Source organism: Brachyistius frenatus, unplaced genomic scaffold (genome assembly GCF_029030835.1).
Source record: "Brachyistius frenatus isolate BFR_SWC_R1_liver_20210118 unplaced genomic scaffold, ASM2903083v1 Contig_19, whole genome shotgun sequence".
In the NCBI taxonomy this organism is placed as follows: Eukaryota; Metazoa; Chordata; class Actinopteri; family Embiotocidae; genus Brachyistius; species Brachyistius frenatus.
In genome coordinates this window covers 5,685,423-5,711,152 of record NW_027210618.1, presented here as the reverse complement: position 1 = coordinate 5,711,152, position 25,730 = coordinate 5,685,423, and the positions used below count along the sequence as shown (strand labels likewise).

The following is a 25,730-nucleotide window of genomic DNA, read 5'->3' as shown; positions in this document are numbered from 1 at the left end:
GCTCAGCGAGAGGACTCCCAACACAATAGAGAAGCTTCCTCCTAACTTTGGGTTACAAAGAACTCCTGTAGACGGAGGCCAAAATAAGTTACACACATTTGTAAAAAAAAAAAAAAAAACATTCAAAATACAGGGAAAAGTAAGAATACTGGAGTGAAATCCAGAAAGTATACATTTGACTTAACTCGGCACCAATCTGTACCCTTCATGCATTGGCATACATTAACCAGAGATAACCGCTGTTTTTTTCTTAAAAGTAAAATTAACGCGTAATGTTATAAAAGCCCAGAAAGTCTTTTGTAAATACTTAAGTCTTCTAACCACCTAATGGAAAAATCTTCTGGAAACTGCATCATAAAAAAAGATTTGCACCTCTTTACTGATCAAAACAAAAATGATGCAGCTTGCTGGAAGCAAGAAGAAAAAACGGTAACTTTGGAGACAGGATAAAAATCTTTAATAAATTAATCATTCAGTGGACAAACATATTTGTATACATTTGGTTGAAAGCACCTTCTGGAAATAGTGTTTTGAAATTACCCTTTTGTTGGGGGGGGTTCTTCCACAACTATTTCAACAGTAGATTAATTTTCACTTTGTTGCACTAGTGTTAACATACTTTTGATATCTCAATATAACTTTTGGATATCTATATAAATATATATTGATATATGGGAAATAAAAGCTAAAGCCTGTGTTTATTTTTGTTTCATTCTTGTGTTTTGATCGAACATTCAAAAGTATGCAATTCAATTTCAATTAGTGTCACTCAACTGTTAGCATAATTTTGGTGGACACTGTACATGATGTATTTCCCTTAAGTTAACAGGTAGAAGTAGCATATTCAACTAAATAATAAAAACAGCTCTCAGAATTATGTCATTCAATTCATCAGCTCCACAAACTGCATTGCAGCCTCCAAAACAGCTCCAACAAAAACATTTCTGTCAAACCTTCATGAAAGCAGGTTTTATTTTGGGTAGTTTAGTGCATATAAAAGTAAATACTGAAAATCTCACCTCAACTGCAAAGGAAATTTAAAATGATTTCTGGATGGACGGACCAATAAAATGATTTCTACTATTCAAAATAAAGCCAATCATAGCAGAAAGGATCCATGTTTTCTTTCATTTGGGGCTTGTTTTTGTCATGCATCGATGTAAAGTGGATATCTTTGGACTTTGAACTGTTGGTCTGACAAAACTAAATGTTTGAAGATCACTTTTAGAAACCATATAAAATAAAATTCTATGAACAGAAAAATATTTGAAGGACAAGTTTTGTCAAACTGAACAGAAGACCGTAGATGGTGAGAATTTATTAAAAGAACATACATGTTACAACTGAAAAGTTTTTTATGTGTTAAGGGTTACAAGAACAGAAGGATGAATACTTGTCTAAACGGTAATCAAAGGTGAGCCTTGTGAAAAGGACTGCAGGAGGAATGAAAAGAAAATAACAGAACACATGAGAATCCAAAGAACAAGACGATGATTGTTCTAATGCTACAGGCAGGGTTGGCAGCACTGATCAACAGAAGATTCAAAGACTGGATCAATGTATAGCCTCACGGGTAGTGACTTAGCTCACTGGTGCTTTAAACAGATTGGATGAATCCTCAGGTGCCATGATCCATTTTCCATCCGACCAGACATTAAAGGGGGGGGGGGGGGGGAGACTCCTGCTACTTGAAAATAAGAGCCAATGACCTCCAGAACAATCCAACCTGAAACTGACCATACCCTGAAACACACAAAACATCAATAGCAGCAGGTTTTTTCTTCTTTCTTTTCTTTTAAAACAATGTGGCAAGTTCCACATGTGGCCTCCAAAGTGCTCCATTACAAACACAGAAATTGTCAGTTCTCCGACCGTCTGTACCCAGCATCAGGCATTTGACAGGCAGTAAGGTGCGCACGGCTACGGCAAGTACATTCACACTGAAGAGGGCTTCACTGCGGCTTTGATCCGCTGCCAGGAGGCTTCGGCTTTGTCGAAGGAAGTGCAAGGACAGAGACGGAGAGAGAGGCCTGACGTCTATGCAAACTTTAGGAATGACTGAGTGTAAAAGGTAAAGTAACTACCTTCGAGGACTGACAGTTTATTTTTCCAAGGAAGAAGCCCATCAGTAAAAGGGCTGAACTATGTTGGCAATAAGAGTCTAGTGAGATGAGCTCCAGCTCGGTGTGGCAAAGTCTGCAGCTTGGACTGGGCAGAAGAGCCCAACGCCAGGACTGACAGGGTTCTCCTCCAACAGAAAAAAAAAACCAAGACCGTTTCAACTGAGCAGGTCTGACTAAAAGGTCCATGAGCCTTCATCTTCCTGTCAGGCTGGAGGGAAGTCTTAGTAGATTGTGAGGCTGACCGACCGATTCATTTTCTTTCCAATGAGTCTGGAGGTTCTGGGGTTGGACTGGACTGTGGAGCGGGTCAGGATCCTGTCGGTGGACAAAACCTTCTCCTCGGCTGCGGCTCTGGCCAGCTGGGCCTTCTTCAGCTCCCTGAGGAAGACGAGGCAGGAAAGTTCATCATTAATAACACCAGAGAGCGTCGGTCAATTTTGGTATGAGAACAACACAAACTCACAAATATTTCTACAGGAAAGTTCCTGCTGCCATCCTGAGAAATAATCATTTGAGGGTTTAGAAAAAAAAAAAAAAAAAATTTCAATCAAAGATTTGGTGCCATTTGTTTTAATTTCCCTGATAATAAACTTCACATCTTCAGTCTGGCTGGACAAAATGAGCAAACTGACAATATCCTCTTCGGTGTTGGAACTCGTACGAGGCACTTTCACTATTTCTATGTTTTACGGGCCAGGTGATTAACTGAGAAAATCACGAGCAGATAACCTGCTGATTTGGGACAGATGAGTTAAAACAGCTTAACACTCAGGGAGCATCTCTCCTGTGCTTACTTCTGAAGCAGGGCGTTCTTGAACTTCTCCGCGTTGAGCTCGACTCGGAGCTGGTCTGCGCTCATTCTGGCAGCAGTCAGAAGCACCGGGTGTTTGATGAGGTCGGAGGTTGAGGGTCGTCTGGTTGGGTCAGGGTGGATCATCAGCTGGAAAAACAAGGGGGAAAAAATGTATATGTTGAAAATCAAACACAACCAGTCTTCCAAACTCATACTGACTTAAAAAAAAGAAAAGAAAAGAAAAGAAAAGGTGTTTCTGACAGTTACCTTGAGAAGACTAAGAAACTCTGGAGAAAGCAGTTGTGGGATGGCGGGCAGTTTGCCCTGTCTGATCTCGTGCCATTTGTCCCCGTTGGTGGGTAGAGGTTCGGCCCCTGAGGCGCTGACAACAGTCAGAGCCAAAGCAAAGATGTCTGCCTTTGTCAAATTAGTGTAGTGCTGAGAAGAACACCAGAGCAGCAAATAGAAGGTTTTTAGTTCTTCTTTGAAGCTGCACCGATATAAAAGTACAAACTGTTTTTTCCTGGTTAGCAAACCTCTTGTAAGACTTCATTTGCCAGATATCTGCTGTCGCCCTCCTCGACATGTGGATTGTTCACTCTTGTCACGTGACCTAGATCACCTGGGGAGTGAACGCAAACAGCACCGATTTTGAAAAAAGTGAGAATGATTGTCTTGAAGAAAATAGCAGTGAAATAAAAAGAGGTAAATAATCAAAGGCTCCAAGACGTTGCCATACAACTGTGAAAGCTGCTTACCAATTTTGTAGACAACGCTAGTCGTCAGTCCATCCTCCTCCTCACATTCGTCACAGTTCGATACAGATTTTCGTGAAATGAAGATGTTGCCTAGAACAGAGAGGTTTAACACTTCCATTAGTTTCCGAGCAGTAAACTTGAATGGTAAACACACCAACCAGCAAACACGCTAAGCAGCAATATCAAAAACCTTTCTATGCAAGACAGAATCACTCAATCGTCAGTTTGACTCCTGCCCTTGTGTCTTAAAAATGAGGTCTTAATTACATTGGCAATTCGTTATACTTTAACAGCAACAACAAGTACTCACTGGGCTTGATGTCCATGTGCACCAGAGAAGTTGAATGGATGTACTTGAGTCCTCGTGTAACTTGCAGCAGCAGATCTTTGAGCTCTAGCTCCGACAGGTACCTGAGCCGTCTGTAGTTCTCGCCGATGACGTCGGACAGCGTCCCGCCGTTGCAGTACTCGTTCTGGATGAGCATGTGGTCGTCCTCGGCCCAGGCTGAGTAGTAACGTACCACGTGTGGATGCTGGCCCAGCACGGCGTGGGCATACACCTCCCGCAAGGCATTTTGCCTATGAAGACGGGGAACAGACCGTTTTAATTAAGGCGCATCTGAAGCAGGGTTTGCAAGTTAAAAGGAGGGAGAAAAAAAAAAAAAAGTTAAGCAGCTTTTACTAACCTGTCTGTTCAGATATGCAAAGAAGAATATGGATAACTTTGGGAGTGCATATATTATAATATTTACTTCCACTAAGACTTGAAATGTTACAAATAACAATACCAATAACATGCCCTTCAAGTCAATGAATAAAATATAAACATTCAGACCACCACAATCCCAATTCTAACCCAATGCCATGTTAGAATTAACACACATTTGTTGTGTCCAGATTTGTTGTGTGGACACAACAACATATTTGTTATGTGGACAGGATTCAGGTAGCAATCACAACAAATCCGCAAACAAAGTAATCCACTTACTCATCTACTGATCCTGCCAGAGGTTTCTTTGACCTCTTGATGGCATAGATGCAGCCATCAAGCCTTTTCACACACTTGAACACGGCACCAAACTCCCCGCAGCCTATTTTCTCCAGCTCGAGGAACTCTGAGGCATACCGGGACATCATGTTGCTTTCCATCATGGTAACCCTCTGAGGGCAGAGAGAGAGTTTTAAAAAAAACAAGTTCAATATATCATTTTAAATCCATTTCTTAGCTAGCGAGCAGCTTGTTTTCCAATTGCTTCACGAGTCACATTTAGCACAACCACTGAAACTCAGCAGATAGTTTTCAGGAAACTTACAAATGAAATGATACAGTTATAGTTATTCAGGATCATCAATATGAACTTTTAATAACATTTAGTAGTGTGCAATATGTTTACTGACTCTACAGTGTCTACCTTGTGTCTTTATGGTGAATGTTCATTACAACAGAAATTGCTTTTCTCTGCCTCAAGGTGATGTCTACTAAATTGTCTACCTCATTGAACTTGTTTCACTTTTGTAGGAAGTTTCAACAGAAAGACTATATTCCTAACTGCAAAAAGTTTCACTTTATGTCATTCATGGAAATCAGAAGAATATTAAATGACCTTAGATGGTGGGAGGACTTCCTCGTCTCCCTCACCATCACTTGCCTCCATGTCTTCTCCACAAGAGCTGAGAGATCAAAGACAAGAGGTTGTTTAGCATTTAGGTTAGCATTCTGTACAGCAGGGGGCGACACCGGAGGCTTCACAAGCACATGGCAGACTTCACCAGTAAAACGTCCTGGTTCCCAGCCAAATCTCCTGGCCTTAGTCAATGCTGTTAAGTTTTCTGATAATTACAACAATGGCTTAGGTTTGTGTGTAAGATAACAGGTAAACTTGTTCAGCACTTCTCTGCAATCTGTGATGAACAGTTTTTTCATCATTGTGATGACAAAGATGAAAAGTTATTATACAGGAACTGACTGTGGTGGGAAACCAGTGAACATAATACTGACCGCAGGCTATCCTCCACAGCCACTTTGGAAAAGTACTACAATCTGCTAATCTTTTCAGGTGTGACCACTGTGAGATTTGGGGGATGGATCCTTCTTTGAGCTTTTTTCTTAACAGACAGACAGACATCTGTGCAGCATACTCATTCCAGTGGGCCCGCTTCCTGTTTCTCTGTTGGGTGGCAGACTGGATGAGCAGAGAGTCGGGAGTGAAGGGGTTAAAGTTGACCAGAGGGGTCTGCTGTCTCCTGCCTCTGTCTGTGATGGACTTTCCTGAAGCCTCCACATTCTTAAACAGGGCGACTCTCCTGCTAGAAGATCCAGATCCAGATCCAGATCCAGAGCCGGAGCAGGAGCCCCTGGCTCTGGACAGCAAGCTCTGCAAAAGATAGATTTAGAGGTTTGTTAATTCGTGAGAGCAGCAGCACTGAAAAAAAAAAAACTAACTATGTATTTAAAAAAAATACTACTTGAGAAAGGAGTGTGATTCCAGATACGCAAACAACAATAAATGGACGGTAGTTCTAAAATAAAATTGCGTGACGCGTTTACTGATAAAGACAGGCCCAGACATGACACTCCGGGTCTAAAAACCATCCGGCTGGTTGACTAGAGAGACTTATGCAATGTTGGGGGTCACTGGGTCGTTAACAGACACAGCAAACGTATCTCGTGGAATTAAAAAAAAGTTTAAAAATGTGGCCGGTGTTGATTATTTTCTTCGATTTTATTTTTTTCCAATTCATAACCTGACAATATCCACATATGATTCAGGGATACAAACTTGTTCAAGACATTTGGAGGAGAAACTGCTTAACATGTTCTGTGACACCGTTTCTGCACGAGCACAAAACCAGATACGTCAAAAACCTGCTTCTGTGTTTTGAGATCTTTGTAAATAAAAAAAGCAGACACTGACCACAAATCATGTTTTGCAGAAATACCAAACTAACCTTTGGTGTGTGCGGCGTGTCGAAGAGCCGGAGTTTTCTGAAGGTTTTGTGCGGAGGTGTGTCGGGGCAGTCGGGGATCGGGGAGCTGGATCCTTCCCCGTCGTCCTGAACGTAGGAGCGCTCCGGTGACCCTCCGTACAACCGAGAGGTTTTCCTCGGTGAAGGTGAGCAGTTGGCGGACAGGACACTGTTCGGGGACTGCAGGTGAGACGGCGAACTAAAACCCTCCTCGTCCCATAGCTCCGCATCGTCGTCACCGCCGGACGGAGTCAGAGGACTGCTGCTCCCTTCCAGACGTTTGTCAGCGGCGTCCCGGCGCACGGCCATCGGGGAGTCCATCTCCGTGAAACCAGACTCTCCCCCGGTACTGTTATTAACGTCCTCAATGGGGTCGTCCTCTCCGTCACTAGATGTGAACTGTAATTTCTGACGAATCGGCAGTGTTTTGGGGGTTGGAGATGCGTGCCGATGGCGACTGTAGCTCGACATTTTCAGGATTTAAACCCCGGCTTCGTCGACAGGGAGGAGGAGGAGGAGAAAAAAAAAAAATCACGCGGTCGGACCCTCACCGCTGTAGCAGCGGCGTGTCCCTCAAAAATACCGAGCTAGAAAACTTCTAATTACCTTGAAGTAAACGGTATTGATTTCAAAGTCTGCACAATCTTCCTTTAAGTGGTCAAATGCTCGTTAACATCCGAGAAAAAGTTACCTTGTTTGCTAACTCCCCAACACGCCCATCCAACACCGAGAAATGGCCCCGGACTAGCATGTATGTGTGAGAAAGACGTCCAACGTTGCTCTTCTCCTAAAAAAACAAACACTTAAAAGTAGTCCGTTCCGTCTGGTATCGGTATCCACCACCTTCTTGTTAGCTCACCGACAGAGAAACACGTATTTCCATAACAAAATCATAGTAATGTTTACAAAAAAAAAAGTTTGAATGAGTCAAGAACTGGTTTCTTCCTATCACGCGCGTGGCAAAGGACTTCCCGCGACCGTTGGTCATGTGCAAGCGGTGCAGCCAATCAGGGCTCGTGTTGAATTTTTGAAAGAGAGGCGTTTCGTGAGGCGTTGCGTCGTCGTGGGCAGTGCGACAATCTGGCGGGAACGCGCGTGTCCGGAGTCCAACAATTAATTAACTTCAAGACAATGCCTCCATTATTTAGACGGCATGATCAAGGAAACTGCGATAAGGGAGAAAACAAAGATCAAAGTAAATATGTACCCAATTTCATCGGCTTCAAACAGGCTAAAGTAACACTTTTATGACAAAAAAATAAATAAAAAATGATTCAAGTGGTTAAAAAGTCCATCCAGTAGAACTTTAGATCTATTCATCAAGTGGACAATGAATTGTGATTAAGCAATTAATTAAGAACAGTAAATACATTCAAGTATACTAAGTAAAATGTACATTAAATTCTTATAGGACATTCGATGTACATTACCATGTTGCTATATTACAATTTATTTATTTTACTGATCCATTAGCAACAAAAATAAGTGTGATTTAATTGTTGGTTGAGATTGAGCTAATTTTAAGAAATGTACATTCTGCTGGTTTACTTTAACCTAACACACTCATGTTATTTTTTTTTAAAGATAATCATATATTTTTGTGTCAAATCTTAGTCCAAGACTAGTAGCTGTAGCAGTAGAGCAAAAAAGATCAACTAGAAGCATGAGTCATGACAGGGAAACACTTGCACATAAGTTTTACAATAGTTCAGTGAACATTTCTTAGGCTGCAAATAACTAAGAGGGGCTTTAAAAAGAAAATACTATACTATGATAAATCTCAACAGGCATTTTTGATAAGACTGACATCTAATACCATATATCCAAACCTGCACTTCAACTGTATATGCCATCTACAAAATCGTTATCTACTGTAAAGGTACACTACGGTAGTGTTTGCACAATTATCATCTACTATGCAAGCTTTAATCACTGTGTTTTTGCCGTTTCTTAATTATGTTAGTTATGGTTGTTTTGAATCATTTATAACTCCACACTACTATAAATTCTGCACAAATTAATGTGACAAATTTGCAGAAATGACATTTTGTGTTATGTAACGTGTTACTAAATCTACAACATATATCTGACATTTCTTTTCTGAATGGAATTTTTTTTTTACCTGTTCAGCTAAACTGAGATGTTTGACAAGGACTAAGGTGTTCAAAATCAACTGCAGTCAATTAATCACACAATCTTTTTCCTTTTTTTTATTAGAAATATCATTAGCTGTACACTGCACTGTGCATTGTGCACCATAAACATTAGAAAGCATTTTTTTCCCCTCTCCCATATTTTTGGTTGAGGGACAAAATAGCATAGCAGAACTCCAGTAATCAAAATCCTATGTACACATAAAAGCTAAGTTCTTTCGAGGAAAAAACATGGAGGAAGACTCATGATTCCTCTCACTGATATAGTCCATTTGAAAGGGTCTCACTCCTGAATTATTGTCCATAAGGAGTCTATCAATCATCCAGGCCCGGTGACTCTCCTTGCTGTATTCTTGATGCTATTCTGATGGCTTCCTCCAATGAAGGCTGATCACTGAGCTACAGAGGAAAAAGAAAACAATGAAAATAATATAAACAAATGACCAACATTTCAATAACTATTAACCAATTAGCACTGCTGATTTAATCCCCTTATTCTGCGCCTCTCTCTGGGCTGCTGAATTTCACGGGTCACTGTCACAATGGAAAACTGTTTGCTTTGTAATTAATATGACAAAAAGAGCACAGGGTGTTTAAAGAGACCAGTATGTTTCAGGGAAAAAAAGGTTAATCATGAGAACGGCTACCGTTGATGCAATAGAAGCCCCTGAGGGGTTTTAGGCCTAAATAGTTAATTAAGTATTTAAATTGAATGCAAAAGTGCAAAATGTAACCAAGATACATTTAGTTTTGAATGGATACATGTTTTTTTGTGTAGTGAATTTGTTTGATGTAGAGACAACCCATGTTTTTTTTTTTTTTTTTTGTTACACAATCACCCCAGTGAGGAAAAAATACAGACTTAAATGCAGGGGAAATTCCCCTTATTTCCTTCTGCTTTTGGTGATAAGAGTTTGTACTGGGGTGAAGAAAAAAAAAGAAATAAAAGCACAGCTGTAAATCATCAATACAGCATTGGCTTCCTTTTTTTTTTTTGCATGTTGATGTTCAACATGAAGTTGGATTACATGTGAACTCACACATCTTTTAGTTTTGGTTTAGTTGATGATCCTTAATGGAAAGCACCAGCAGGAGGGCAGCAGTACACCTACACCTTCTGAGATGGACCACACCCACCCATGACTTTTATAAAGGATTTTAAGCAAATAGCTCAGCAGGGTGGGACCTGGGAGGAGATTATTTGGGGTATCACTTAAAACTCCGGTCAGTATCAGATAATCACTGAAAAAAAAAAGAAAGAAATTGACACAGAAATTGCTGAGCTTGCACTTCCCAGGAACCAACCAATTTTACAGATGTTACATTTTCTACATTTTAACAATTTAATGTCAGGTGTATCTAGAGTTCTTTTTTTTTTTTTTTTTTAAAGTGAACGAAACAAATTCGCTGATTGGAATACCCTCCACCCGTTAATTCACTCTTATTGTGTTGGTGTACCCACCTGCACAGCAATATGAGTGCCGTTGGAGGTGGCCAGCAATGTGACAGGATGAATATCATCCGGCTCTTGGCTGTAGCCCGTATCCTCCACAGTTTGGAATGAGGCCATGTCGGGTGTCATGATGGCCACCTGAGGGCAACAGAAACATTTTTACTCAAATTGAAGCTTCGATATTGGGTCACAAATAAATTATGCAAAGCATTTGGTGCTGTAATGAGGATTCACCAAAGAAGTGGTTGTACACTGTGAAGGTTAAGTGTCCAACAATCAGCCTTGAAAAGGAAAAACACCTGCATACTGTTGTGGTGTGGCTGTTTGTCTAGATTGTAGCATTTTAAGTAGTTAAGTTATGGACTCTTTTATCCTGAGTTTCAGTCTTTATTTATATTCATTTTAAGAACATTCAGCTCAATTAAGTTTAATGAAGTTATGCATCAACATTTTACACAACAGCACATGAAAGCTGTAGAGATGGAAAAAAATAATAATATTCTGGCAATGTTTTTGTACAGTCTATTGAAAGCTTGTTTACCTGTTCATCTGAGCCATCTGTTGTTACCATGGTAACAGAGTGAGCACCTTGTGTTGCCAGTTCGTGGGCTGGGATGGTTATTGTTGTGCCTTCTTGGGTAACCATGGTGATTGTGCCACCCATAGCTTGTAAGTCTGCTTCAGAGATGCTGACCTAATATGTAACACAATACAGAGTGAGGAACAGTCAGTTTTACAGTCATCATTCTGGCACAATACTTTAACTATGTTAACTCGTGTTTTTTGACATTTATTTCTGCCCCATGTCCATTTTAATAGTTATACCTATGTACTTAACAGTGATTGAAGGGTTGCAACCTGTAGGTCTGTTGGGTTATGGTGAGAGATTGTTTTAAGGCCTGAGGGATCTTGTAGGAATTGAAATCTAACAATTTCAATATTGTTTACAGTATACGTCAGTGTTATTAGCGTGGATTTTGGGGATGACAACTGGTGTTTTATGAAGGTATTTATGTACTACAAATTGCAAAATTCTTTCCTGAGCTAAATTCGATAAGTAGCTCTGAAAAACTGGATCTGTAGGAGGCGTGGCCTTATGGCTATGTGGTGTGTCATATGGACAACCAGGGGACACTTAGGAGACCGGCTAACAGTTGGTCTAAGTAGCAGGGACGGAGATGGTAGTCAAGAGTTTAATTCTACAAAACTCTCTGGGGTTGGTGTGTGTGTGTGTGTGTGTGTGTGTGTGTGTGTGTGTGTGTGTGTGTGTGTGTGTGTGTGTGTGTGTGTGAGAGAGTATCAGTTCATAGCTATAGCCCTGCTACATACTGATGGTTTTTACCCACAACATGAAATTTGTCAGAAAGAAATTCTGGTATTAAAATGTTGACGGCAAAACTGCGCTGAACTGTAACATGTTTACTATTTGTGATGTTTTGCTACAGTCTCTTACCTGCTGTTGGGTTCCGTCCTCCTGCGTTACCAAGGCAACATGCTGACCAACCATGTCTGAGCTCTCCACTGGAACCTGCTCTGAGCCAGAGTCTTCTGCCTCAACCACAGCTGCTGTGTAGCTCACATTAGGGTCATCAATGGCATCTGATTTGACATTGAAAGATAATCAAATATTACCAGTTGTTGCAGCAACTGGAAGTTTGATCTAATCTTATACACTACACAAACCTTCTTTAAAAAAAAAAAAAAAAAAAAAAAGGTTTTAAGAACTTACTCCTTGTCATTATATTCACACTGACCTGTTGGTGGTTCAAAGTAGGCCTCCTGCTCCTCCTCAATGGGCTCGGTGTCATTGTGCGCTGTGCGTTTGTGCATGGCGAGTGTGGAGATCTGCTTGTAGGTCTTCCCACAATGGTTGCAGTTGTAAGGTTTGCACGGTGTATGGACAACATGGTGTTTGTAAAGGCTGGAGTATTCTGTGAAGCGCTTTTCACATCCAGGCACTGTGCATACATAAGGTTTTTCTCCTGGAGAAGTGGAAAAGCAGTCAAACAATGAGTATTATTTATTTATTATAACTGTTAAGAAAAGTGTGAAAAACACTTTTTATTCACGTTACACAAGATTTACCTGAAGCTTGGTACACAGAGAACTGCAGCAACTCTAAACCACAGCTTGCTGAGCTATTGTTAGTTAGTCGGAAGAAACCAAATAACAGACTGATGTGTGAAAGGACTCACCGGTGTGAATCCTCATATGGTTCTTGTAGTTGGTGGCACTGGCGAATGACCGTCCGCAGCTAGGCTCAGAGCAGTAGTATGGCCGCTCTCCGGTGTGTGTTCGGATGTGAACTTTACGGATGTTGGAGGTGGTGAACGACCTGCCGCAGCCTTCGACTGGGCATTTGAAAGGCTTCTCTCCTGCAAAACAAAAGATGGAAGATGCAGAAATAAGAGAAAAGTCAACAATTCACAGTTTTCAATCTCAATACAATGCCAAAACTTGTTGTGTTGACATGAGGACAACACATTAATCAACTTAAACTTTGTAAGATGATTTAAAAAAAAAAACAAGCCTGTCAAAGAAAAGAATCGCAGGCGTTCTACACAACAGATGCTGGTATAATATTGAAATACTGAAAAACGGTATGTCTGTCCATTAGTCCATATAATTCTTTTAATGACACAAGTCATTAAAACTTCGATATTTGTATATTATTTCAAAAATAAACAGCAGGAACTTGGCACTGTGTTCTTGTGATGGCCATGTGCCTGCCCTCCTCGAGCAACAACACAGCCCTTCCAGTTGTTCAGCCAATCCTCCCACTTGAAAAAAACAGTTGTGTCAGACTTTGTTACTGTACGTCTTTGAGCAAAATAAAATTGTTTCAACCGCAAACACTCCTCGAACAGCCTCAAGGCCAAGCAGCCGTTACCAGCAAATGCAGTTAAACCCTGTGCTAGATCTGTGACACAGTGAGACATGAGAACTGTGTTACATCTAAATTATGCTTGGTAAGCGAGTTTCAGAGTATGGTTGTACCTGTATGCGTCCTGGTGTGCTTTTGAAGGTCTCCAGACGTTTTGAAGGATTTACAGCAGTTCAGCTCCTGACATCTGTATGGCTTCTCCCCCGTGTGTGTGCGTGAGTGACTCTTCAGTCCATACCCTTAAAATTGCCAGAAAAAAATGGGCAGTTCAGAGTCACTGACAGTCAACTTAGTCATTTTTCCTGATGAATACACTCCTAATTTAATTCGATCACATGCTGCAGCAGCATAAGAGCAGTCAAGCCCAGTTTTATTTTGATCGCAATAATCAATTTAAACTCAACAGTTCATTTGTCAAGAATGTGATGATGGTAATTGTGGGATTTTAATCAAGTTTAATCGGTGAAAAAGTTCCATCATAGCCTGAATATCGTTTTATTCTGAAATATACAAGCTGGCAAATAAATAAAAGTGGACTATGAGAAAAATGGAATCCCTCATTGTTACCTGTTGCAAACTTTTTCCCACAGCCAGGATAGTCACAGACGTACGGTTTATCTCCAGTGTGGGAGCGCTCATGTACCTGCAGGATGCACAACCAAAACTGTTTAGCAGTGAGGCTGAAAAAGTAAACAAGTAGCTGAGCACATGATTGGAAGATGCTGTGGGGCAAATACTACCTTTGAACAATCATTTGAGGAGGCACAAGCAAAGCAAGGCAGAAAACATCCTTCATGAACTCGTACGTGCACACACACACACACACACACACACACACATATATACCTTGAGGTGGTGAGCAGTGGTGTAAAGCTTTCCACAGCCTTCATATTCACAGCGGAACGATTTTTCTCCTACGTTTGAGACTCTTCCTGGCCTGTTGTCTTGACCCTGTAACACAATCTGACAGGCAAGAAGCACAATTTAGACCTGAAGGTTCAACCTAAAGTAAAAGGAACAAAAATAAATCAATAAAAAGATAATATGGATATGCTACCCGCATGTGGACACCATTGTCTGCTTCCACTCTGCCAAATGACCCCAAGGAGTTTTCTATATTCTCCACCTGGGAGGGAATAGAAAGGACACCTACTTTTATAGATTATCACCAAACTTCACAACCAAAGAAAATAGGTCGTCACCTAAAACTACACACAACAGGTACATTTCATTATGGTGTATATTAGCAACACATTTTTGGATAACAAATGGAACACCACAATTTCATTACAGAAAAATATAAAAGAGTAACAATGCCAGAGCAGAATTTCTCCACAGGAAAAAATAAAAAGTAAATTGGAAAGTATTTGAATACAGAATTTAGACATAATCTCACTGATGCAGTCAAATTAAACAATGTGTGTATGAAAAATAAGGAGTAAAAAAGCACAGATGCAGTACAGCGTCAATAGATTATTCTAAAACGAAGGAAAAAAATCTCAACACATGTTAATGAAGACCACATGGGGAAATATAAGCCCAAATAATAACCTTGAATTTCCAGTTCACCTTTGATCTTGATTCTGTTGCTAATGACAAGTTAGTCAAACAGGTACCCCACCAGTATAATGAAACAGTGCATTTACCTTAGTGGTGTACTGTTCGAGCACGCTGATGGTCTCCGGGTCGATGGCTGTGGCCTCAGCCTGGAGGTCTGCGATAGTGCCATCAGCCTGGATGGCCAGGATGGTGTTGGACTGGGGCATGTGCACTGTGTGCTGGATGTAGGCAGTGCTGCCGTCCTCCAACTGTACTTCCTGCAGGCCGCTCTGGTCGTACGCATCTGCACAGAAACGAGGAGAAGGGTGTAAACAAAAACAAAAAGAATGAAGAAACTGGGCCAGGGTCCAGTAAGAAAACTGAGAAGGTCAGAGTCCATATTCAACCTTAACATTACTTTGTACAAAGTAAGAGATGAGATATTGAAAATCAAAAGGTGAGCATGTCCTGAAGCTAGAATTTATCTATAATTATGAATGTAATACACATTTCAAGGTCCATTTGTTACATTTCTTTGAGCCTTTTTTTTTTAACTCCCAGACCTAAAATATTAAATATAATGTTGGGTTTTGCTGTCGGCCTTGTCCAGAAATGCCACAAAACCCCATTTCTACACTCAGCTCAAACAAAGCTAGAAAATGCTGTGTACTGTGTTACAAGGTCTGTGACACAGACACATACCAGAATCCAAAAACTGGATGGATGGCATCAGCGAGCACATTACTTACCTGGAGGATGTAAAACGGTGTTATAGAAAAGCAGCACTAAAGGCAGACTGCATTGAAAGTATGTAAGCCACGGATTGAATTTCAACTCTTCGTCTTCTTTTCTCTTTCTTCTTTTTTGTCTCTCTTTTAACATAACTTGTTATGATATTGACTGTCCATTGGTATGCAACGGATGAATAAATAGATAATAAAATGAGACTATTCATAAGACAATTCAAGAAAAAGATGACAGGAAATCGTGTTGCTAAGGTGTAAATATTTACCTTTGGGAGTGTGAATATAGGCAGTCGTGCCATCTTCTAACTGAACCGCCTGCCCATCTTCCAGCTGTAAACTGTCCCCTCCTTAAATACATACATAAAAAAAGAGATTAGTCACTTCCACCTCAGCAACAGTGTGTGCTTTCTTTCCTGTTAAAAGGTATTATGTCACATAGATTATATTCAATTTAATCACTGATTTACATTATCCCACAAACTCGTATAGTAAAGGGCGTGCAGAATACTATCCAGTCTCCTATTAGTACAATGCAGTATTATCCGTCTCTCATTACTGAAACACTGCAGGGATTTTTGTGTGTGTGTGTGTTTTACCTGCTTTAGGCATGGACACATGCTGAACATAGGCAGCAGAGCCATCTTCCAGCTGGATCACCTGCCCGTCCATTATCTGTCCGTCTGAAAAGGAACCTTTGGAGTCGTGCTGGATATATGCGGTGGATCCATCAGCAAGAGTAACAGCCTGCAGGCTCACTGTGTCCATGCTCTCCATCTGATCACCATCTGGGAAACGATTTGATAATGGGAACACTTTAACTGTCTGCTTAAGAAGTAATGAGATCATGTTAAGGCAGATGCAAAATCTCTGACTTAGTTTGCCAACTTTCCCACAGAGGAAAAGAAATGAAAAAAAAAACAAAGACTGGACTGCGGTTAGTGAAGTAACCAAATGACTCATTTCAATTTCATCTGGACAGCTAATACAAATTTGAAGTGTGACAATTAAAATGGAATTAGGTCCTTCGTTTCTATTGTATCCGTTGTGAGTGGCTGATCATTGGCTGATTCCTCATATGTTCTCAGGTTATGGGTGTTTATATTAGGTCAAGAAGAAGGCATCTGACAGCCAACAATTGCTCTAAAAGCTCATTACACCACCTAACTATTTACTTTCTAAACTTTTGTTTTGACCTTCCAACTTGTTTTAGCTTCTACTTTTTTTGTTGTTTTTTTGCATACAATTACTGTATGTCAGTAAACGGTGTTATAACAATGACAAGCTCAAATTTGGGAACTCACCTGCCACTGTCACGGCCTCTGTCAGACAGAGTGTGACCGGCTGCCCATCCGCATCATGAAACTCCGCCATTCCCTGGGAGTCCCGGTTTATCTGGGCCAAGAGCATGCTTTTGCTGCTGGAGGGACAGAAGCAGGATATTCATGTGAAATGTACGCAGGCCAGACACACATCGAGGCAAGCACTGACAATGGGGATACTTTACAAGACGTGACAGCTGGTGGTTAATGACAGTTCAACACTTCCAATGCCAAGTTGACCTAGAGGGAGGGGAGGGGGAGGGGGTGATCAAACACAAGCTACTGTGCAATTAAACCCTGGTTCACCCCCAGTTTTTCTAAGACTACTCAAACGATGAAGCTAATAAGGTGGTAACTGTACATGTGATACATGTGATACATGATGTGTTGTAACTTGATCAAACATAATAACTACTGACGTAATGAACGTCTTACAACAGTTACCTAATTTGGGTCTATACAAGTCTCAAGTTCAAGTCACAGAAAATGACAACTTCAAGGCCTTCAAACATATACAAAGACTGATAACATATCAGTTATAGCATTAAAGTTGTCGTTTTGGACGGTTCTTGTCTTGTTTACCTCCTCGTTTAACTAAGATAGTGTTAGCTGCTTATATTAATGGCATACACGTCATTTGGAGGCATATTTCAGTAGTTACATGTTATGATTTTCTCTGCAGTGAATGTGTGCTGCTGCCTCTCTACTCTCATCTTCCAGTCATCTTCTGTCTCTCTGCCCGTTTCTGCTTTTGGCGCTTGTTGATTTGAATGTAGCATTTTGGGCTAGTTAGCTACGACGTAGCACAACTATGACTTGTCACGTTTGTCAGTTTGTTATAAAACACAGAAACAAGTCTATTGGACCGGTTCTAGTATCAAGACCGCCGCTGAACGGTTTACACATTGACAGCGTGTCTGAATTGCCCAAAACTTCACAGACACAGCCGACGAAACGATGTCATTACGGAGGCAGCTAGGTAGCCACTATGCTAACTGCGCCGCTAACTACGCCAACCAGAGATTTCACGACTTTTCAGCGGCTGATTGCGACGTGTTCCTTTGAGGTTTGTGGTAAACGAGGGTGCGGTTGTCTGAAATAAAGATGTACGTGCAAAGCCGGTTCTGTATAACAGTCGGAAGGCTAGCTAGCTCTTCCCTCAGCGCTTCCAACAGAGTTCAACTAACTACGATGCGGTTCGGAATCAAGAGCGAGGAACCCAGGAGCTAATTCATGACAACAGGAGCTAATGCATGACAACAGGAGCTAATTCATGACAACAGGAGCTAATCCATGACAACAGGAGCTAATTCATGACAACAGGAGCTAATTCATGACAACAGGAGCTAATTCATGACAACAGGAGCTAATTCATGACAACAGGAGCTAATTCATGACAACAGGAGCTAATTCATGACAACAGGAGCATTTCGGCTCGGTGGATGTCAATTTTTATTTGATTTTTCATAAAGCAGCATTCTCCATTCTTTGACTGAATCCCAGCTGCAGCCCGTCACTCCCTCTCGCAGTTATGGCTGTGGGAATAATGCACACTGGGTAAAAACCAATTTATATACTAACCTCCGAAAAAATTTCCAACAATTCCTCCTGTTCGACCACCATGCAACAGTGCAGGAAACGATCGGCGATGTCCACAACCCGGAAACATGGATGACAACACAGTCCTCCAGGCGTTGTCCCGCCTATTCCCTGGTACTCAAATGTGATTGGTTACCGAGTCTCCGAACACACTCCTATTGGTCAAGCTGCGCATCCATCGCGGGCCGAGCCGAGCCACTGTTTCTGTTATTCAGCCTCCCGGGCCCCTGGCAGACGCCATCCCGCGTCGGTTTGCGTATTGTCTCGGGCTTTTGACTGTAAAATGCGCTGCGTCGTCGTACAAAATAAATATTTAAGCCTCAAGGTAAGACGACAAAGAGACGACTCTGTCAATTCTGAGCGACTGTGCGCCACAGTTTTTGTTTAAGTGGGCTCCTCAGCGACATAAACAGCGATGTGTGGGAACGTTTTTCGGCATCCATGTTGAACACAAGGTCGTGTGGGAAAAAAAAAGGGGGAATGTGGGCAATGCAGTTAAAAGAGGCTCGGCGGGTTGAAATGTCCAGCTGACACCTGACAGTACAAACTACACACAACACATCTAATTAACATCTTCCAAGTCCTCCTATATAGGATTTCAACTCACGAATACACAAAACCTCAATGGACTGATACAGTTATGAACTCAAATATCCATCGAGAAACCACACACAACTAAAATAATGGCCCAATATACTAATGCATCTGGAAATATGCTGTACAGTAAGTTTTGGTGTATTGTCGTTTATTTAGAAATATATAAATGCCTTGGCAACGACTACATGTACAAGTATTTAATAGACTTTACAGTATTTCTACATTAATATTGTAATACTTCACTACCACAGAGATAAATATGCATACTTAGATGTTGGAGGCTTCTTACTAATAAGAAAAATGTGTGAACTGGAACATGTTATTTCGGCTCAAAGTTATATCATCTCACTTAATAACAGATCACCCCTTAAAAGCCTGGAAGAAGCATTTATTAAAGTACTTTACTGACAAATTTCAGGTACTTTTTTTTTTTGGAGTATTTTCATTCTTAAACTGAACTACATTTCCCTGGGAAATATTGTAATTTTTACTCCACAAAATCTTTTGGACAATTTTAGTTATTCTACAGATTATCTTTCCATGCAAAGCCGGTAAACAGTTTATACAAAAAAAATGTTTAATACAATTTTAGATTACACTACCTCAAAGTAAAAAAAACCATGAACAATTGAGGTGATTAGTCCAATAATATATATGAACTATTTTGAGAAATTTTAAAGCAAAAAAAAAAAAAAAAATGCTTTTTTGTTTTTTCATTATTTTGATTCATTTGTAATTATAAGAATTGAAGTGCTGGTTTGGACAAAACTAACATGAGCTGTCACTGTTTTCTCAATTTTTACAAACCAAAATATCAAAAATGATTGATTATTGATTGCTAAAGGTTTTATGATAATATGAAAATGATCCTTAGCTGCAGTTTGAAACAAAATAGTTCAAACTGAAAACGCTGTTTACACCTTAGTGCATCAGTAATGATAATGTAATAATGATATGTATAATATGCATGAAATACCACAATTTCACCACACAAAAAAATGATGATATGATATGTATCAGAGTGGACCTTTTTTCACTGAGTTTGTTTGTTTGTTTTGTTTTTTAATTTTGATACTTTTGTACATTTTCCTGATCATACTTTTATCTAAAAAAAATATTTTCATGCTGGGATTTTACTTGTACCGGAGTAGTTTTTGGCAGTGTGGTATTCATATTTTACTCAAGTAAAAGATGTGAATAAACAAAGGTTTGGTCATGCGACATTGAAACACTGAACCAACAGAGCATGCTTGGAAGCCATTTAAAGCAACTTCAGAGAAGCCAGATTGCTCTAAGAGACTAGTGAGAAGTATAAATAGTATTTGATCTACTGCATCTGCATTTCTGTTCTATCCAAGTTTTTTATTTGTGCAAAAGAAAGCAGCAGGCTGTATGTCTGTAGAGATAAAGAACCCTGGAGATGCTGTACATGAGTGGATGTTGTAGTTTTCTAACAGCAGCTTCAAGAGATTCATCTCTTGAATTCAGTATTGTAATGTAGAATCAGTTAACATGGTGATATCATCAGTCTACTTATTGATTGTGCGGTTTCCATTTGCCTTCCAGGACTATTGAATAGCCAATCCAATGTGTTTTCATACATGTTCCTGGTTAGAGCTAGAACTGATGAAGGTAGAGTGACACTACAGCTGCTTCCTACATGAACATCCGGACTCATTTAATATTGAGAACTATTTTAACTTTCTTTTAGTATTTATTTAAGCATAGGTCACCAACAAAAATCAGTGTCTGGTCTTGTATGATACTATAATATCTTGCTCCATGGACAATGTCAACTAAAAGAGCTACACATTCTGTGCACAACTGCTGCTGATGTTTTTTGACTAATAGACTTGTTTGATGATTCGACTGGGATGTCTTTTTTTAAATTTTGTTTATTTTTTTAACTGCATCTGATTGTAGTTGTGAGTCCAAGAGAAATTCCCTGCCCAGAAAATTACTCTTATGGTGGGTTCAATGATGAGCTGTGAAAAAGCTGCAATACAGAAAGATTGCCACCAGAAGGAGTTCTCACACCATATTTAGTCGCTCTGTATCACATCCTGTATTATGACAGAGTAGTTGGAGGAAAAAAGGTTGAGTTCAACACTGTTAAGTGTGGTGCTTCCTGTTTTGCCATTATGGGATGGATCTCACTTTTGATTTTTCATGATTCTTGTGTTCTGCGCTAAGTCAGTGAGTGTTGCTGGTTTACCTCTCAGACCGCCTGACCGAAGATGAGAGAAAAAGAAGAAAAGGACTCCTCCAGACTTCAGGACTTAACCTGGATGCCTCAGACACAAAGTAAGAGACTGTTTCTACTTACTATAACTGAACTGATTGTCAGCTTACAGCAGTAAAACAAAGCATTAAGCAGAACTATTAGTGCACATACAGTATATTGGCCCACTGCAGGAAAGTATTCATGCATTTTTCACAAATTCTCCAGTCAAATTGTGAATTAATTTTAGTTTTAGTTATGAATGTCTAATTTACATGTTAACACGTCACGGATTCTGTTATTTCTGTGTAATAGTGCTACAAAAGTGCTTTCCAGATACTAAAATGCAACATGCAACAAGGAAAACATTTATTTTTTACTCCCCAGTGCAAGAAAAAGAAGGGAAGTTGACCTTGTTATTGTGTTGCACAGACATGAAACTTTTCCCCCTTTTCTTTAGGGCCAATTCAGACCAAAGATTTACGACGAGACAATGTGAAACTTGCGACATTCAACCTGCCAGTTTACACTACAGCAACAAGAAAAGCAACTCGTCAACAAACCTCCGTACTTCTTTTTTCACTTCCACCTTCTCAGGCTAGATTTAATTTCTAGTAACTCAATTACGTGACCTTGAGATGTTTCCCACCTCCATCATTGAAAGAGTTCAAATTTATTTGTGTTTTGAGTCCTTATTTAGACTGCACAGAGTTTACTTTCATCTTGCTGCACTGGCCAAATGAATGCGAACTGGGCACGCTCTAATGGCAGAGCATGTGCACCCAGATGACGTCCGGTTTATCCCGACGCTAACTTTATTGGGGACAGAATAATTCAATCACACTTTCTATTTAATTTATCCACAATTTAATACAACAGTAGCGAAGCTAAAGGCTAATCCTGTGACCTGAGCATACCTTATCATCGACAGAGGTTTTGTAATTACTGACTTTTAAAAGGGTGAGACAAAAGTTTAACACTGCAGGTTTTAGGGAACAGTTAACATTCTAAACTATACATTTTAGCATTACTTGATGGTCATTTTTAATTTTGTGTTATATTTAACATAATTTCAAAACCATGAGAGTTGACCTGATGCTCGGTAGTCGCTCCATACGAGTTTTAAAGAATGCAACCCCCATGGGCACCTTCCCCCCCAAAATGAATGATGACTGAATTAATATGCATTTAGTGGTTAACAGTGTTGACTGTAATGATTTTCTTTATAACAGATTTAAATCGTATGCACAATCTGTGATCTCTGCATATGTCATTCATTTTTGTTTCAAAAATTGTGGCGACCATGTGAGGCTTTCACATTCAATTCATTCTTTTAATTTATTTTTGTTTTTAATCAGGGATAATGCTCAATTGCATGATTAATAGAAAGAAAAAAAAAGAACTATTCTGTTGGAGGTTTAAATAAATTTGACAGGCCCAGAAGCAGAATTATTCACCTAAAAAGTAAATATTTATTAACAACAACATTTGGTCTTAAGAGATTCAAGAATGGTTTCCAGTAGTTTCTCTTCAGCTCATTCCTCATGTGCAGAAGCTTCCAGCTTACTCATATTGTTTGGTTTCTGCGCTACATATGCCAGAATTGCAATTGGAAATGCACAATAATTTGATTTTGACTGACAGGCAGCCCAAAAGTTTCTTTCAGGTCTGAGTCAGAAACAGCAGTAGCTGAGTAGGAGAAGGAGGGTCTGTTGTAAAAATGATTCCATGTGTAGACGTCACTTTATTCCTGAAACTCCCGTCATTCTGTCATTTACTAATGCAAACAATACTTTACGTGTTTAGGAGAAATCATTAAGGGCTGACTTCTTTTTTCTCCTTAAAGGCACTTGACTGACCACAACAAAAAAAAAAAATGAAAAAAAAAATGGAGGAGTTACTTGAACAACTGGTAAAAATCACCCTTTTGTAGGATGGTGTAAATATGGGCTTGATTTTTTTTTTTTTTTTATTTTATACACTTTATTAATCCCCGAGGGGAAATTTCTTCACTACAGCAGGGGAGCTCTCGGGGGAGCTGCTGCAGCTAGCGCGGCGCCAGGTAGGTAGGTAGGTAGGTAGGTATATACTTTATTAATCCCCGAGGGGAAATTTTTTCGCCACAGCAGCATACATACAGGAGCAATAATAGAAACAATAGAATAAAATAATAATAGAATAGAAAAGCAATAAAATAAAAAATATAAATATAAAATGCACAGTATATACATAGTACATTAAATATCTATATATATTATATACAACAAACCAATAAACACAGTCAACATATATATATATATATATATATATATATATATTACAGTATATATATAATATACAAGCAACCAAGAACCTGACCTGAGGTGCATGTTTTTGGATGATGGGAGGAAGCCGGAGAACCCGGAGAGAACCCACGCAAGCACAGGGAGAACATGCAAACTCCACACAGAAAGGCCCAGGACAGGATTCGAACCCGGAACCTTTTTTTGCTGTGAGGTGACAGTGCTAACCACTGCACCACAGTGCCGCCCCTTGTACAAAAGGCTGTGAAAGTGGAAACCCTTTATCCTTTATCCAGGCTGCTTGCTGTGACCCTGTGTTACATCTGAATGAATCTGCACAGTAACATATTTGTTTTTTCTTCACTCAGCAATATTTCTCATTTATGTCTTTCGCTTTAAAAGCTAAAATGCCCTCTCATTTTGTCTGCATTCCCGTGTTTAAACATCCAAAGAAACACAAGTCTGAAGTCTGAAAGAGAGTATAGTTATCTTGAGTGCCCAAGATTAGAATTTATAATAACTCTAAAATGTTACGTCAGAGCTGTATATGAGAACAGACGTGTCCTTTATAAAGTGGTCACCAAAGTGTCAAAACCAACATCATTTGTTCTGGGTTTTTGGGGTCGTGGTTTGGAAATCATTGAAATGATGAAGAATAGAGAGCATCAGGTGAGTGTGTGTATGCGGTAGTTTTCTTTTGGTCTAACCTGTAGGATCAAACATTTTTAAACGTCCTCCAGTGAAGCTGAAACAAGGAGAATTCAGACCAGCACAACTTTGCCCCACAAATAATTCTTTAAACATTTTGAATTTTTTTTTTATTTAACAGCATATATTTTACACATTTAGTATCTTCTCAGCACTCATCAAATACACTAACAGCTTAAATTTCCCGGTCAGGAAGTTGAGACATACCCAATAAAAAAAATGAGCTTTTGGTCTTCTGTGTAAAAGTGCAGTTGAGCTTACAAGTTGACAAACTAGAGTCCCTCACACACACGCACAGATACACTCTTTTTTTTGTTTTTTCGGAGTCACGATTCAACAAAGTGACGTATTTCCCCAGTGTTTTCAGTTGCAGGTGCGTCAGGCGACAGTCTGAAGGATACCGGAAGCTGTTGTCAAAGTAAAAGCTCTGATTTAATAGGATACTTTAGGTACACTACCAGCGTTTAAGCCTAACGAATATACGGGTAACTTTAGCATTTGAATCATTTTGTTATCACTATCGTTCTTTTATATATGTCTTTTTCATTCCCCCACAAGATACTTTTAACTGCATTTATATGAATTGGTGTCATCAATTAAACTCGCCCTGCCCAAATAAGCACCTGGGCCTTAGTGGATTAGCCTGGCTAACATACTATACATACTACTACTGTGCCTAATATTACAGACTGAAGGACAATTATGCCAATGATATGTGGTAAGAAACGCTCTAAACTATCTTTCAGCTGTTTCTCACTGTTAATAATGTACAGTCTACAAGTAAACCGTTTCGCTTTAAGGAGTTTAAAAAAAAATCACGTTATTATTATTATTATTATGATTATTTTCAAGGTGATTAGGCTACATTCTTTATGGTATCGAACCTATGGTACTACTAATAGCCTAAATCAGGGCTATTCAAACTCAGAAGCAAGAGGCCAATAGGGAAATCACATAACAGTGTGTCAATTAATGGCTACAAATAACTCTTAAAGTTAATAGATAAATGTATCACTTTGACTTTGACTCTGTATTCCAGAAAATTAAAAGGGACCGATCGTTAGAATGCGGATACGTTTTATTTTGGAAATTCAGACCAGAAGTCTTTTTTTTTTTTTTTTTTTTTTAACTCTGCCAAACTTGACTACCTTCATTGCACTGACAAGATGGGGTAGTATCCTCCGGTGGACTGGACGCGTCGGGGATTCCTCATTTGTGCGCAGGCAGGTAGAAAACAGTGGGAACAGGACACACCGCCGCCCCGTTTTCTCTCACCCAGCCGCCGTCATGTTCACAGGGGTGCGGACGGAGAACCGGGGGGAACCAGGGGTCCTGGATGCTGCAGCTGTGAGGCAGCAGAGGAGGCTGAAACAGGCGATCCAGTTCCTCCATAAAGACTCCGCTGATCTGCTGCCTTTGGATGGACTGAAGAAACTGGGCACGTCCAAACAGGGGGTGAGCCTCATATCAAAGGCCTTCCATTATATCGTGCCACTATAGACACATGTTTGGATAATGAATTAACCACACTATTAGCTCTTATCACAGAAGGGCAAACCACATGCAAGTAATGATGACAGAGGATCAC

General features: G+C 39.9%; 3 protein-coding genes and 1 long non-coding RNA gene across 5 annotated transcripts in view; 2 read left to right on the top strand and 2 right to left on the bottom strand.

Annotated features, from left to right (window-relative positions):
- Nucleotides 1–446: 446 nt before the first annotated feature.
- Nucleotides 447–7,516, bottom strand: wee1 (WEE1 G2 checkpoint kinase). The gene is made up of 10 exons (XM_069695459.1): nt 6,624–7,516; nt 5,814–6,049; nt 5,279–5,345; nt 4,663–4,835; nt 3,985–4,253; nt 3,675–3,764; nt 3,453–3,538; nt 3,184–3,354; nt 2,918–3,063; nt 447–2,501 (listed from the first exon to the last, which is right to left on the bottom strand). The coding sequence occupies exons 1-10, from the start codon at nt 7,110–7,112 to the stop codon at nt 2,345–2,347; spliced, it is 1,884 nt and encodes a 627-aa protein (XP_069551560.1). The 5' UTR covers nt 7,113–7,516; the 3' UTR covers nt 447–2,344.
- Nucleotides 7,517–8,838: 1,322 nt separating this feature from the next.
- Nucleotides 8,839–16,935, bottom strand: znf143b (zinc finger protein 143b). The gene is made up of 14 exons (XM_069695458.1): nt 16,718–16,935; nt 16,013–16,201; nt 15,683–15,763; nt 14,778–14,974; nt 14,189–14,257; nt 13,978–14,094; nt 13,699–13,774; nt 13,245–13,370; nt 12,443–12,622; nt 12,002–12,229; nt 11,701–11,846; nt 10,789–10,941; nt 10,257–10,385; nt 8,839–9,193 (listed from the first exon to the last, which is right to left on the bottom strand). Exons 1-14 carry the CDS (start codon nt 16,821–16,823, stop codon nt 9,110–9,112), a joined length of 1,881 nt encoding a protein of 626 aa, XP_069551559.1. The 5' UTR covers nt 16,824–16,935; the 3' UTR covers nt 8,839–9,109.
- Nucleotides 16,936–18,567: 1,632 nt separating this feature from the next.
- LOC138619169 (uncharacterized) lies at nt 18,568–22,132 on the top strand. Its single transcript, XR_011310786.1, has 3 exons — nt 18,568–18,659; nt 21,154–21,235; nt 21,613–22,132. It is a non-coding gene; the product is annotated as an uncharacterized lncRNA (long non-coding RNA).
- A 3,164-nt stretch (nt 22,133–25,296) lies between these two features.
- LOC138619177 (nuclear receptor-interacting protein 3-like) overlaps nt 25,297–25,730 on the top strand; it is a 260,883-nt gene continuing 260,449 nt past the window's right edge. For both annotated transcript variants that reach the window (XM_069695471.1, XM_069695470.1), the window contains exon 1: nt 25,297–25,597. In XM_069695471.1, coding sequence (XP_069551572.1) covers nt 25,430–25,597 — 168 coding nt within the window. In that variant the 5' untranslated portion in view covers nt 25,297–25,429. The remainder of the gene's footprint in view (nt 25,598–25,730) is intronic.

Bases quoted from the DNA above. Each gene is read 5' to 3' on its own strand.
- wee1 (XM_069695459.1), bottom strand. From the start codon at position 7,112: ATGTCGAGCTACAGTCGCCATCGGCACGCATCTCCAACCCCCAAAACA. The intron at 6,050-6,623 runs GTTAGTTTGGTA...TATCTTTTGCAG, and splicing joins ACACGCCGCACACACCAAAG to AGCTTGCTGTCCAGAGCCAG. The intron at 3,355-3,452 runs GTTTGCTAACCA...TGTTCTTCTCAG, and splicing joins CAAATGAAGTCTTACAAGAG to CACTACACTAATTTGACAAA.
- znf143b (XM_069695458.1), bottom strand. From the start codon at position 16,823: ATGCTCTTGGCCCAGATAAACCGGGACTCCCAGGGAATGGCGGAGTTT. The intron at 12,623-13,244 runs GTACAACCATAC...TTTGTTTTGCAG, and splicing joins GCACACCAGGACGCATACAG to GAGAGAAGCCTTTCAAATGC. The intron at 9,194-10,256 runs GTGGGTACACCA...TTTCCTCTGTAG, and splicing joins GCACTCATATTGCTGTGCAG to CTCAGTGATCAGCCTTCATT.